At 34.3% G+C, this 15571-nt stretch overlaps 1 protein-coding gene across 5 annotated transcripts in view; it reads right to left on the minus strand.

Annotated features, from left to right (window-relative positions):
- Nucleotides 1-15571, minus strand: part of CNKSR2 (connector enhancer of kinase suppressor of Ras 2) — a 255875-nt gene that overhangs the window by 133199 nt on the left and 107105 nt on the right. For all 5 annotated transcript variants that reach the window (XM_022560502.2, XM_022560501.2, XM_022560500.2 and 2 more), the window contains exons 6-7: nucleotides 9623-9742; nucleotides 3644-3703 (exon numbers count right to left, since the gene is read on the minus strand). In XM_022560502.2, coding sequence (XP_022416210.1) covers nucleotides 3644-3703; nucleotides 9623-9742 — 180 coding nt within the window. The remainder of the gene's footprint in view (nucleotides 1-3643; nucleotides 3704-9622; nucleotides 9743-15571) is intronic.

Genomic DNA, 15571 nt, shown 5'->3' on the forward strand with positions numbered 1-15571 from the left:
AAAGGAAATGATAAAGAGCATAAATTTTATCAGTCATTTCTCCTCTATGGAAACACTACAGTAAGTTCACCCTTTTAAATTAGATCAAGAGTTAATTATAATCTTCAAGAAAATAAACTAGCAAAAATGGTTACTAATATTTGATATACTATTTGTATTCTATGTATAACTAATGACAGAAAGCAGGAATGTAAAACAATATATAGGTATTTATGTTGTAAAAGACCAATATGTTTCTGACAGCATTAAGGGAAAATGATAACTGCACACTTTAAAGTGACAACCCTCTCAGGCTCTATTGGGCAACTGGTTCAAAAATATATATGTTAAAACATTATCTTTTAAACATTGATCTTTTTCATTTAATACAAATAATTCACATTAACGTCAGCAAACAAATATTTTCAAGTACATGCTTATGATCAGCATCAAAGCTTTGTCAACTAACGATGAAATTGCTAATTTATTTCATCATTAATACCATCAATCCTGAATAAATGAGAAAAGCAAATTAAAAGATGGATTGCCACTAGTTCAAAGTTATATTATATAACGTTCTCTCTCTAAGTATCTAACTACAAGAGAACCCTATTTCTTATGTTTCATACACTGTAACGTATAGGCAAATAAAATCACATTAAATAAACTAAAATGCCAGCATTTCTACAGGATGTAACAATTTTATCATTTTTTTCCTTTACTCCCCAAAGACATTAAAAACAAAAACAAGCAAAAAACAACTTTGGTAAGCTAATGTTGACAAGTTTTATGAAGTCTTTAGGAAACTAAAATGAGATTTAAGACAGAAATTTTATAATATTGTAGGTATGGATAATGAATTTAAAATTCTATTCTTTATTTTCCCTCTAGTGACTATCGATTATTGATTATGCATATTATTAGATGTTTTAATGATAATATGCATATGGACTTTTGAATATACAGAAAATGTGTTTTTATGAAAAAATATATTCGTGTATTCATATGTGTGTTAAGTTATCAAACACAACTATAAATACTGTAATATTACTCATTCGTATCTACTGAAAGGTAAAGAAGAATGATATGGTGATGCAATCTGCATAGTAAAATGCTACTTTTGAGACACTGGAATAGGATTTTCTTTAAAAGTGCTTTCCAGTTCCTTTAGTTTTTATTCATTTCCAATTTCCAATTATTTCCAAAATAAATAAGTCTTAAAACAATCAAGTTAACGAATTAAAAAATTCCCAATAAAATTATTTGCCAGAGGCTGGAAACCGAGATTAGATGGTATCTCAGGGAATTCCAGTTACTGAAGTAATAACACAAGCATACAATTAAGAGGGTAGTTCATCTAGGATGTGAACCCAACCCTAAGAATAGTGTCATAACAAGTATTTATTTTACAGCAACTACCAAATCAAACAAGTACCATGTAACATTTCTGAAAAGTTCCTAAACCGAACTGTAACTATAGAGTCAGCTCCTGTGCTTTTGGCTCACAATTGATCTTTTAAAAGGACAGTATGAAAAAAAAAATCAAGCTAATGGCTCTAAGTCATGATGTAAAAGAAAATGATAGTTGGTACATAAAATTCAAAGAAACTGAAACAACTTTTTGCACAGATGAGTAAAAAAGGAAGTAATTCATACAAACTATAGACTTTCAGTGTTAAAAGAGCTATTTTATTCAAACCCCTCATTTTACATAGGAGAAAACTAAGAAACTAGGGCACAGCAAAGCAAAACAACTTACCCACTTAGTGAGCAGCTTTGCTAAGACTCAACACAGATCTAATGATAAATGACTGAGGGTACCAAAAATAATAAAATATTTTCAAGAAAAAAGAATTAAATGATAACTCTTAATATATGGTTTATATCTGAACTACTCATAGAATTAATCTTTCTTTGGTCACTCATCCATTTATCAAATATTACTGAGTAATATAAGCAATGCATATAGCGCTCAAGTTTTTTTTACAGACTCCATACAACATACAGAGATATGTTCCTATCAATTCTTCAAGATACAGTTAGTTCAAAATGACCAATTCTGTGATTCCTTCCCTGATTTCACTTGGCAATATTTACTATTTTTTCCTTTGTCTATCTATGCAAATTTCACTACCTGTTTACATAGATAAACCCCTACTTTTACTCCTTAGGGGCAGCAAGCTACTTTAACTTAAAAATTGTTTCAATACCTAGTCCTAAGCCTGGAACACAGCAGACATGAGGCAGAGGTTTGTTAAATGAACAAATGAATAAACAAAGTATCAGGGGAATGTACACACCAATGAGAATGATCAATCCGCGACAAGAGCATAGTTTATGCAGCATCTCACTGCATTTAAAAATTTTAAATAGTTGACAATATGCATATAACTGATATTCTTGATCCCATATAACTCCCTTATTTAATATCAATGTGAAGCCAGTAAAACAATCCAACTGCAATGTATATTATGTTTCACCATTCACAAGAAACTAAGTGAAGCGGAGGGGGAAAAAAAATCAATAAATGATTAAAGTAATAGGTGAATCAGGTGAAAAGAATGTTGTCTTTTTTAAAAGAAAATGCTGGTAAAATGTTGAGAACAATAATAACTTGAGATTAACTAATTCCACCTCAGCCTTCTTTGAAGGAACATGGTATAAACACGCAACTTGTCAGAATTTCTAAAAGAAAAAATTTCAAAGCTCAGAACCTGCTTAAGAGAGTGGGATGGAAATCTGGGACAACCAAATGCAGAAAAAATGACTTACTATGCAATTCGAATCTATTACACTGATCGTGTTAATGTCCAACACAATCACTTCACATTTCTGTAGCTCTTTCTTTATAGCATAGTATTTCATATTTATTAGCTTATTTGATTTTCACAACAACCTAGTGAGGTATGTAGTGCAGATGATATATTATTTGATATATTATTTCCAATTTACAGTTGAGGAAATTAAAGCAATGATAGGGTAAATGACTTGCCAAATATTACACTGCCATTAAAATGCAAAATTGGGTGTAGGGCCTAGGCCTAGGGACTCTGACCCACTGCTTGCAGTGGTTCTCAAACTGGAGCATGTCTCAGAACCACCTGTTAAAACAGAATCTCTTATTAAGAAACAGGCTGGTCTCCAGAGCTAATTCAGTGGGTTTGGGGTGGGGCATTCCCAAGGGAAGCTGATGCTTCTGGTCCAGGGACGGACCTCACTGTGAAAACACACTGATCTATACCATGCTGCCCCTCCACTGAATTAAGTTCAATTATACTTCAAGTATTCAGAAAGCCTGACTTATCTGATGTTTCTTTCTTACATGAGTTAAGTTTCCTAATAAAACTAAACTGTGTGACAGATGGAAGTGGATTCTTTTAGATGTCACAATAACTTGTCATGAATCAGAAAATACTTAACAAAGACAAATCTCTGGCTGTGAACAAAAAACATCCGATTTACTTCAGGTAAACAGCTATTCTAAACTAACTAAAATGACTGAAATTCTCCCCAAAAAAGCACTTACTAACTAAATATGTCTTTTTAATTTTATACCCTAATCTGTCATGTCCTCAGAAGTCAACCTCAATTATGTGAGTTACATAAGTTGTTTAACAATAAAAGGAAAAACACACACCAAAATATGAAATGTTAGAATACTTACATTTTCTGTAGTTCCAGTAATTACATGGAGGCCATCATATGTTGATTTAATATACATACCCTAAGAAAAAGACAGCATAGAAAAATAAGTGAAGCAACTGAAATATTTTCAAGTATATTATAACCTCATTTACAAAAAAAAAAAAAAAAAAGCCCTATCAAATTAGAATTGCCATTGCCCCAGGGATGAATCCATGATCCAATAAGGCTGTCTTTAAACTGGTAAGAAATTCCTCTCTGAATGTTTTGGCTTCTAAAGTTTGCCTGAAGAAGCCTGTACTCAGCATAATCAAATGATTTCTTGAAAAGTGAATTAATTGCCTATGAAACTTACAAAATGCAGCATGGTAATTCAATATCCTGAAGGAAGAACACACCTCACTCCCCTCAAAATCCATACTACATGTTCTGTGGCAAAATAAAAGTTACAATGGGAAATTCAAATATTGGGATGTTATTAGCTTATTATACTTGATTCATATTACAAAATAAAAAGTAGGTTTCTCCAGAGCCACTACAGAACTACTGGAGACAGAAGGATGATAAAATATTGTTTATGTAAAAAATTTTTTCTGTCCCTCTTTTGTGGTATCCTACATTTTCTGCCTTAATTTCTTAATGATGCAGTTTTAATAATTACATGCAATCATCTCTATATCAATCATTAAGAGGTGGAATTCCCTGGCGGTCCAGTGGTTAGGGCTCTGTGTGCTCACTGCTGAGGGCCCGGGCTTGATCCCTGGTCGGGGAACTAAGATCCTACAAGCCTCACAGTGTGGCCTCCACAAAATTTTTTTAAATTCTAAACAAAAATTAAAAAAAAATAATTCGGGGGTAATGTGTGGCAACCCCTCCTCCCAACAAAGAAGGTGAGAGTCCATTTCCATTTAAATAAAGCGATTTTAGAGAAAGCTTCATTAAAGTTTAAAGATTATCCAGAAACCTTCAAATTGTGCAAGCTTTAAGAGCAAATGAAAGCTTTAAATTATGCATAGTGACAGGACCTTAAAAGAAAAAATATCACAAGAAAGTATTCACATTTTAAATATTGAAATATTTTCACTTAAGTAAATCAGAAAAAAAATGGATGATTCTGTGAATGGACTTTTTTCCTGTCTAAGGACGATTCTATTACTTTAAATTCTCTTCAGGTAAAAATTAACTGAGTTTTACGTCAAAAGTGCTTTGCATCTCAAAATATTGACTTCAAAAATTAAAAAGTACTAATTTTAATAAAGTTGAAGTCTGAAACATAAGGGACTTAATAACTAACAACAATCATTTCGGAAAAAGCATATGTTTTAACAATTATATGAAGTAGACAATTACTATGCTAATTTCCTATAACTTTATGTCAATTATATATTTCTATACCTGAATATACATGTGTTTTCACTGAAAATAAGTAACAAATAAAAACAAGAAGCAGTAAGTTCATGGCATGCAACTATTAAGAAGTCATTGAGTAGGTTTTAATTCTGAAAAGTCATTTTAGTAATGTCATATGTCTAAGATGTTGGTACCAATTAGAAAAATGGCTGAGCCTGGATCTCTGATGTGAAACAAAATGAATGTAATTTTAAAAGATGTTAATTTATCTGTGAATTCTATTGTGCTAAGGACTGTTTTAAGTGTTTGACATTTATTTCACAATAGCCTGTGTGGTACAAACTGTCATTATCTCTGTTTCAGAAATAAGGAAACTGAGGAGTCTGCCAAAGGAGGTGAAGCCAGGTTTCAAGCCCAGGAAATCTGACTCCTAACCACACTCTCTACCATGAGGCTCCTAATTTACAGATTTATTAACAAGAGCGTTGTACACCTTCACTTTTCTTATTAGAACATAATATTTGGAAACTAGATATTGAGTCAAACATTCACTGTTTAACATCTATTCTAAAAAGACTAAGACCTCTCTAGCACACATATACTACGTGCAAAGCGGTTATAAAGAGTAACTGGGTTTGATATTTTACAAATTTATTTAAATCACCCATCTCTTCTGACAATTATAAGCAAAAGCTTATTATATCATTCTCCACACTTCTTTCAACACTGTGCATTACTGATTATGAATTAAGGTGTTGGACAAGAGCTCTATATAATTTCTTAAATGATTGGGTCATAGAGAAAGTCTAGTCTCCTAAGATAAATGTTTAGAAAAGTCATTATATTCATTGAGATCATAAGAACTCATGAAGATAATCTAGTTATGACTAATGAAATAAAATTCCTATGTAATTACTGCACATACCAGGAACTTTTAAAATGGCAATTGTAAGATAAAGCAAGTATCTATTAGTTATAGGAAGAGGATTTCATCATTATTTATATATAATTAAATGTTATGTAATTTATGCTAAAGCTAATTTTTTTCAGATGAACAAAAATATTTTTTAAATGCTTAAGTAAAGAAGGATAGAGCTATGTATACAGAGTTCAGTTCTAGCAACTTCATAGCTATGAGCAATAAAATAGAAATAAAGCACATCTTTAAAATGCCACAAAGACTGAAGGTATTTTGTTTTACGCAGTATTTTCATTTCTAACCTCAATAAACCATTAGTTGTAACTGCTTTTAATAATCAAGACTGACTTCTTCAGCTTTTTTATCTCCCTCTGGTAGCACTAATGAGAAAAATGGCCCAAAGTCAGGAACCAAAAGAAAGTAAGAGAAGAAACAAGTTGCTTGGATGAGTTTCAAACTAATCATCTTCTGAATAATGAAGAGTCCACAGAAATACATCTGATCACTTGGTCACCTCTGAGAAAGGGTCAAACAGCAGGAGGACATGTAATTCAAATGGCTCTTTTTCTGGAACTGAGATAAATCTGGTCTTCCATTTCATCAAAATCTTCATTCTTCCTTCTTGCATTTTTTTAAACCAATTAATTAATTCTGGAGCTGACTCCAACAGCTCCCTCTCTTCTGTTCAGCTTGCCAAAATGACATTTGCTTCACCGTCTCCAAATGTCGGTTAACCAACGGGAGCCAAAGCCACCTCACAGTCAAGGCAATGGAAGAAGGCATATTTGGAGATAGTCCAAGTGCCTAAACAGCAAAAGAACTCTCTGAGGCAAAGAGGCTCCCCCAAGGATGCTCCCCAAGCCCTTTCCTCTCTATTCAACCTCTCTTGGCTCTGATCTAGTTTTGATATGTTCCAATAGCTCTCATTTTCCTTCCTTTAACTTTCTGCTAATTATTGTTGTTTAAAAGCATTTTAGAAGCTAGTTTGATATATTTTAACCATTACTAAGAACATTTCCCACCATTCCTTATAATGCTCAGGACTGTCAAAACTAAGACATTCTAGGAGATTTGACTAATTAGGTAGAAAGCTGATGAACAATCTATCCAGTTTATCAGTGCAAGAACAAAGCAGTTACCTTTTACCTATGTGAGATGTTCTGTTTTGAAAGAGCCAGAAGACTGTCTGCAGATGTTTTAAGCTGATTAAACTTCATTAAAGCTTGGTATTCTCCCACGTCTTTCTATTTCTTTCCTTCATTTAAACACTTCCTATGGCTAAGCACATGCTAAGTGCTACCAAAATCCTCAAATCTATTTCAAATGTGACTGACTAAACTTACTTAAAGGTGGCTGATTTTTAAAACGATGCCTTGAGTAACTCATATAAAATTTCCATTTAGTCATCTCCCCTTTAACATGAATCACAAGAAATGGTTTTATACTTAACTCTTTTTATTAATATTCAACATGTTAGCCTTTCCTTTTCCTCCCTTGGAATTATTTTCCCAATGAAGTGTTGCTGATTGTTCTTTAAAATGGATTTCTCTAAGTAGTTCTAGTTTTAAAGTCATCCTCCTAAACGTCTCATACCTCCCTTTAACAATCCCAAGTTTAAATGTGGGATAATGGAATAAACTTTGTTAAGTTGTACCTCATTTAGATTTACCTGGATTTAAACCCTGCCTCTACTGTATATTACCTCTATGTCATACACGGCAAACTGGTAAGGACCTGTGAGTAGGTAAGGATACCTACTCTATAGAGTTGTGAGGATGATACCTGGAAAATGGTAGGCACTCACTTGTTCTCTTTTCTCTACCAGCTGTCTTCCAGACTAACTGAATCTGGTGCTTAGCATTTTAAGTTCATGACTATTTCAAAGAGCAGACCCAGCTCTATGTACTTGAAATTTAAAAAATGAAAGACCTGTCCAGGGCTATACCTTCACTGAAAATGAAAATCAAGCTTTCATCTAGTCCATTAATGAGCAATGTGTTGACTCACTTCACATGGTTATTTTCCCCCCATTATTTCAGTGGTCATTAGAGGGGAAAAAACAGGCTCTTTTCTTAGAACAATACCATCCTCAGAACTGCAAACTCACAGAGCTAGAGGGAGCTTTAAAGAGGATCTAGTCCATCCCTTCCCACCCCCAACATTCTACAGATGTTAATATCAAGGCCAAGGAAGTTAAATTTACTCCCTCACCTGCCCCAGATCACACTCACAGCTCTATTTTATGTAAGTGATTTGTATCCAGGTTTTCTATCTCCTAATCTAATTAGTTCATAATTTCCCACTCTGCAAATCATGCTTAGAGAGATTTCTTTCCTTCAGAACTACTGAAAGGGTAGATATTGAAAGGAAAATCTTTAATACTATGGGTGGAAAGATGCTTTAAATAAAACTGGACGTTGTAAATGTGACCAAAAAGAATAGTAAGAATTTAAATCATAAATATTACTTCAAATAAGTTTATAAACATTAAAATAAAAATTTTAAAGTAATCAAAGATATAACATAGATATAACACTTATAGGTTACAATGATGACATACTTTGGCTATGTCTGAGATGCTGAGTTCCATCTTTCCAGGAAAATACAGATAAAAGCCACAAAAAGACAAGGAGCTACAGTTACCCAAAAGTAATTTGTTAAGTAACAGGAGAAAAGTCACTCTATAGAATAGAGGGCTTCAAACCAAAAACTCACTGGTGACCAACAAAGGCTTTGCCCTCGGAAACAGTTATACACACACACACACACACACGCACGCGTACGCGCACACGCGCGCACACACACACACACACACACATAAGGCTGAAGAAGAAAGGCCACATAAAAAGTTAAACCTGCATAGAGATCTTTAAGAATATATTATCTGAATTAAGTTGTTAACACTAGTTTTCAAGATTTCTACTTTCTAAAACATCATTAATAGTATCCTTGGAAAATTCACCTCTAGGGAGAAAGTAGAAACGCTGTAGCAACAAACTAACATGTAACAGTTGTGTAGTAGGTAAGATATTCTACAGCCAGTTTCTTGTTTTTTGTCTCTCCCTCATTAATATTAATATTATACGCTTTCTTTCTAGAGGCTCATTAAAGGAAAAGCTCTCCCCTGGGTTAAATTTAGAACCAATACAATTTTTAATCAGGTGAACAAAATATAGAAGATGATTATCTTTATTATGACATAATAAAAAATACATCTCATAGATGTTAGCCTAGTTTTAGCAATATCCACCTGCTTACTCACCCTTAAAAGAAAGAGTAGAATTATAAAGAATATCAGGTTTGTTTAGCTTACACAACCTAAGGGAAGAGAGACCTATTAAAACTGGAACAAACAAAAGCAAAATAAACAAAACACTCATTTTCATGGGCAGGTAACACTGTGGTTCTTATTATAAAACTCGTAACTTAAACTTCCTTTAAACCTAAGGAACTTTGGTAGGGGGTGAATATGTAACTAAAGCTAATTTATTCAGCAAAGTAAACAGGATAATTCAGAAATCACCATTTTAAATTCTCTTTCATTTTCATTTACCTTTATAAAACTTCTTATCATGACTGACTCCCACTACCTCAATTCCTCTAGGGAAAAAAACCCCCAAACCATTCAAAGTTTGTTAAAATTCATGGATTCTCATGTTTGGGGATTGCTCTGCCCATACCATTAGCTGTCTGTTGATGGGTGGTGGCTTTGATAAACATGGTATCTCTTACCAGCCCTTCACTTGGTTTGATGTTTGCCAGCTGAATCACTTCAAGGTGGGCAGACTGCGAAACTAGAGGATCTGATGACAGGGATATGATGTGGTCACAGACTCCAGAAAGAGTTTTACACTGAAAGCAAAAAAACAAAAAGCAAAAAAACATTATGGTAAATACATGTTGTAAGTAACATATAAATCACTTTTTATTATAACATTTTTTACAAGGAAAAATAAAAAACAGTAGAAGAAAGTAGTTTGCATTTTATTCTATGAAGTCTGTATGAAAAAGGTATTCAGGTTAAGAAATACCCACACATAAAGCACACCTATATTCTAAATTATGGATATAAGAACTATATATCAAAATATTCAAGAAAGTTATGGTTATGTTTTGTTTCTATTATTTGATTCATCAGACCTAAAATAAAATGATTATTTCTAAACAATCTTAATAATCTGAAAACTTCTTGATGCCAACCGTTAGATGGAAGTGAATTCAATAAGTTCAAAAACCTTGATGGTTTTTACTTCATGATCAGAAAAGTTTAGAAAACAATCCAGCCAAAATCCAGGGAAGATGAATCTTCCAAATCTGCTCGGTGAACTCCTCCCACTCATTTGTCTAGACTCTCCTGCTCAAGGTTACCTTTCCAAGCTCCCCCTTACCTCCAGGCAAAGTTTGGCACTCCCTCAATCCTGCTTTCTCAATGTTCTATGAACAGTCTGAAATTGTATGATAACTTCATTCTGAAGCTCTCTAAGGCAGGGACCATGTCCTACTCATCTCTGACTTCTCTTCCTCCCCTACCCCTGGTAGACAGATCCTAGAACATATTAAGGCAATTAATATGAGTTGAATAAACTGAAGAGCAAATGAGCTTTAACAATTAGTAGACTCGCTTGACTGAGGACAGAAAGCTAGTGCTTTAGTTAGTATAAATCTATTCATGCTGATAGAGAATAATAGATTTAACGTATGTTACATCCATAATAGTATGCTTAAGACTGAGACATGGTAAAATCATGAAGAAAGTAGAACATAAGTGAATGAAGCTTGGAATATACTGTTCTAAAATGTTCTGGCCCTTGGATGCTTCACAGACTCTCATTTACTTACTGAAGCCTGGTTGTCCAACATTGGAGGTTGTTTAATTTTGTTTTTGTTTTCTTGCCTTTACTGTAGGAGGAGCTACAATTTTGCAGCACTCAAGGTGTCACCTTGTATTCATCTCCAACATGTTACATTTGTTCTTTGACCACTGCATTACTCTACTGTAAGGGAGAGAGTCCCCTCCTTCTGGTCAGGACTCTTTATTTGCTGCATTCTGTACATGGTCCATGGCCTCAGTCTTTGCTGGGCTCAGCTTCGTCACCCCACAGAAACTGCCAGGCTAAATTTCTCCCCTTTCTTGCAGTCCTGCTCTTTGCTTTTCACGGCTGCACTTTTATTGTGGCTATCAGCTCCTAAGGACAGACAGTGGACAGCATGCAAAGCACATGGGCTTGGTATGAAGATATGCAGGCCATCACCACACTGCCAGTTACTTGCTGCGTGTCTGTGAGCAAGTTGTTTTATATCCTTGAGGTTTAGTTTACACATGTAGAAAATGGGGTAATAAAGATTACTTTACATGGTTTACATGACTAATCAGGATAATGTATAAAAAAAAAAGTCCGATATGGTTCCTATCCAAAGAAGACACCAAATAAATGCTTATTCTCCCCTGTTGCTTTCCATAAGCTCAAAGGGCTCAGCTCTTACTCATGGGATGAATTATGTCATATTCTTAATGCCATGGCCTTGCTGACCATCTTACAATGACCAGTAATCACACTGCACGGTCATGATGGAGAGTTCACATCTCTTTACTCTCTCTGATATTCAAGTTTCAGTGCTCTCAAGAGATACAATGAAGGTAATTACCCTGAAGAGCTGCTAAGCAAAGTGCCAAAAGGAAGACCACCTCTCAGAAATAGGGAACCTTACAGGGCCAGCCAGCCTCATGGGCATGTGACCTGTGCACAAGGGCCTGCATTTAGCATTATGCTTTGCTGGTGCCATTTTGGAATTCTTAGTTGTTTTTGAACAAGGGGCTCCATATTTTCGTTTTGCACTCCCATATTATATAGCCCATCCTGGGACCCCAGTCTCTGTGTGTGTGTGTGTGGGGTTTTATTTTTATTTCTCTTGAAAATACTCATCAGCAGCCACGGGGGAAAAGACAGAATGGCAGCACTTTACAAAATCTGGCTACAGTTCAAATTACTACTGTTTGGCAAGAAGAAAAACAATTTGGGGCAGATTTAAATCTTTTAACTATTCTTTTCCTTCCATATGTGGTTTCATTTTCATTCTTATTTTCTCTTTATCTCAAGGGGGTGGAAAACAATGCTTATGTGAAGGGTTTCTATATAGGATACTTAAATTGCATGATAATCTGAAAATTAGTAAATCAGTATGCTAAAAAGAACGCTTTGTGGTTTCTACAAACTGGGGCTTATTTCAAAAGAGTCCAACGTATAAATAAATAGGAAGGTAATGGATATACAAAAATGGCTCAACGTGTGCATTACAACACTCAGGGCCTCATATAACACGCTGGTAATGAGCAATAGTAGCTCTCCTATTCAAGCACTGGAAGCACTTAAAAGTGGAGTAGAAGGAAGAAAGGCAGAAATACTACATTGTAGGTGTTTTTACCAAAAAAACCCCAATTAAATCTACTGTATTAAGTCGCAAATCATTTTTCCAGATTTCTCTTCTTGAGTAATTTTGTTTGCCAAATGTCTGCTATGTGCTAAGTCTGCCAGGAATACGAAAGATGAGCAAAACACTGACGTTACCAGCAAAGCTATCAGGATTTAATAGATTAAAGATTTTGGAAAAAATAATAGAAAGACTTAGAAAAGAAACTCCATTAGAACCTTGCTGCCCGTTTTAGAGATAATGTACCAGAATCTTTATACTGTAGCAATTTGGCACTTGGCTAAATAAGCCAATTAGAAGGGGTATAAAATGGCCTGGCTTTAAATGCTAATTCTATACTCATTACTGTATCATACATCAAGCCACTGCAGGAAACCACATTAAGGGTACTACAGCAAAGTTCCAAGGAAGTTATTTATTTTTATTTATTTATTTACTTATTTATTGAACTTGAAGTAGGGTTTAGAACTTCTTTTTCTTTTTTTATACAATTTTTAAGGGTTACTTTCCACTTACAGTTATTACAGAACATTGGCTATATTCCCCTTGTTGTACAGTACATCCTTAAGCCTATCTTACACCCAATAGTTTGTACCTCCCACTCCCCTACCCCTATACTGCCCCTCCCTCTTCCACTGGTAACCACTACTTTGTTCTATGTTATCTGTGAGTTGGCTTCTTTTTTGTTACATTTACTGGTGTGAATGAAAAATGTTGCCTGCCATATCAGCAAAAAAAGGATGCTGAGGCCACCAAGCCAACAGCCACTACTGCTGCCCCCCAACAGTGAGCCCCGAGGGAACTCAGAATGGAGACAAATGGGCTGCCCACTGCCAAGCCCTCAGCCACTGCAGCCATCCTCAAAGGTGCACCCTGAGGTGACTTCGGATGGGAAAGAACAGGATACTGGCCTTAGATAGCTAAGGCGCATATCAAAAGAATGATTTCAATGAGCCGAGGCTCTTATATCTTCCCGTACATAGGAAAGTACTAAATTCATTAACTTGAGATGTCTGGTTTTCTTAATTAACATATTTTTATGTTCCCACTACCTGGTCTTTGTTGCAAAAACCCATGCATATCCTGGCCCCTCCCTTACCTCTTCGGAGCAGTCCCTCAGAGATATCTGAGAGGCTGCCTCTAGGGCTTGAGTCCTCAGAAACTCTGCCAAATAGAACATAATTCTCAGCTTTTAGATTGTGTATTTTTTTCAGCCGACACTAGTTTGTTGTATTTTTTAGATTCCACATATAAGTGACATCGTAGAGTATTTGTCTTTCTCTGTCCAACTTATTTCATTTAGCACAATGCCTTCCATATCCTTGTAAAAAGTGAATTTTTTCCTTCAGTGAATTTGTGATATTATGTTGTTTTAAAACACAGTATTATCTATTGCTACCTAATAGTCCAGAAAAAGAAATTAACTATAATATACCAAGAAAAATATATTCTTTATTATTAAAAGTTAACATCAACATTATAGAGCACCTACCATGTGTCCCGCACAACACTAAATACTTCATTATTTCATGTATCCTTTTAACAACTTCCTGAAGTAGGTAGTATTATAGCCAGTTTTGCAGATGAGAAAGCAAGGCTAAATAAATAGACAAAGGTCATTGCCTTGGCCAAAAAAAACACCAAAAAACCAACTTGAATCCTTAATCATTATGCTTACCATCTCTTACTTTGATCCTTGAATCTCCATTTGTTTCTGATCAATTTCATTTTTGTATTGTTCAAAAGCTATGTCAGTATTAAATGGATGTTGTATAACATGTTTAAACTACACAGTATAATAAAATATAAGGTGAGCCTGCAAGTGTTCTTGCAATTTAGAATACAGTTTAGATAAGGGCTAGTAGATCTGAGACTATGAAAGGCACAGCTCTCTGGGAAAACTTGAAATTTTAGCAGCAAAAGGACAACTCTTTTCTAGCGAGAAGATAACTGGTAACCACTTGTATAAAGGGGATTCTTCTGCTATTTTTGCAATATAAATACCAAAGGGTTTTAAATTCTATTTATCTTTAGTTCTAAAAGCAGAAGGAAATTTTTAAATTTTAAATTAAAGCCTAGTAAATAATATGTCTTTAGTAAAGTTAAAGGGAACATAAAATGGCAATGAGTATTATAACTGATCCTCTGGATTCTGTTTATACTACCCAAAATGGTGACAAAGGATTTGTGACTGAAGAGCAGTTAACAGAGGGCTAGCTATGGCTTAAGAAACTTTTAAAACAAAAGAGTGTCATGGGCTGGATTTAATGGTATTGTCTTTTTTTCCTCTCCAGTTGTTTATATTAATTTCAAATATGAATTAACATAATTACAGAGCATATTCTCAGGAAGAAATGGAACGTTTTCATACTCTGTTCTGTATACGTACTATATTTTATATAGGTTTGCATATAGTGTACGGCTGGTTCACCCAAATCTAAAAGTTCTTAAGGGGAAAAAAGATCTGAATATAGTACGGTTAGTATAAAATAAACAGCGGTTTTTAAAAAGTCGTAAAAGCAACATTTTAGTCACTGTGAAGATATGAAAAACAGCAACCTTACGTTAATATACTAACCAATTAGCAGATAGCATTATTTCATTATCTCTGAACAGCATTCTTTCATTATCACTGAATTTATTATACACTTTTTAGATTAATATGTGGAGTTTTAACTTTTGTATTTTAAAAAGGAAATGTAGAAAGCATTCTAAGTACAGACAATAGTGAAAAGCTAAGGAGTAGGTAAGAAGTCTTAAGTTAGCCTCTTAGCCTCCGAGGACACTCAGCCAGACATGATTGAGCTACTTAAAGTATTTTTATTTATGTTTTTCTAAATAAGTGGAATACTGGTTATTCTTCTGAGTATACTGCAGGAAATGAATGGAAATATCTTTAGATTTAAAAATCAGACATTCATTTGACGAAGGAAAGAACCTCAGGTTCATAAGCTTAACAAAAGGTTTTACAAAAGGAAATTTCTACTTTCAGATATACACATACATAAAAGGGACAAGAGTATAAAACCAAGATGAACTGAGGGAACAATAAACAGATGAATATGCATTTTAAGATGGCAAGAATGGTGTGAAAGCTACAATTTAAGTATAGCTTAAATAATCCAGGTTTCTTATCAGTAACCTGGAAAACAATAACAAAAGTTTCATTTTGATAAAGAGTGTGTACATATTAAAATAGTTATTGATATAAATAATAGTTCAATTAAAATAGTCCAGAGGACAGAGCATATT

The sequence above is a fragment of the Delphinapterus leucas genome, chromosome X, assembly GCF_059928025.1.
Source record: "Delphinapterus leucas isolate spDelLeu-1000000601 "Yukka" chromosome X, BTC_Dleu_Yukka2, whole genome shotgun sequence".
Classification (NCBI taxonomy): Eukaryota; Metazoa; Chordata; class Mammalia; order Artiodactyla; family Monodontidae; genus Delphinapterus; species Delphinapterus leucas.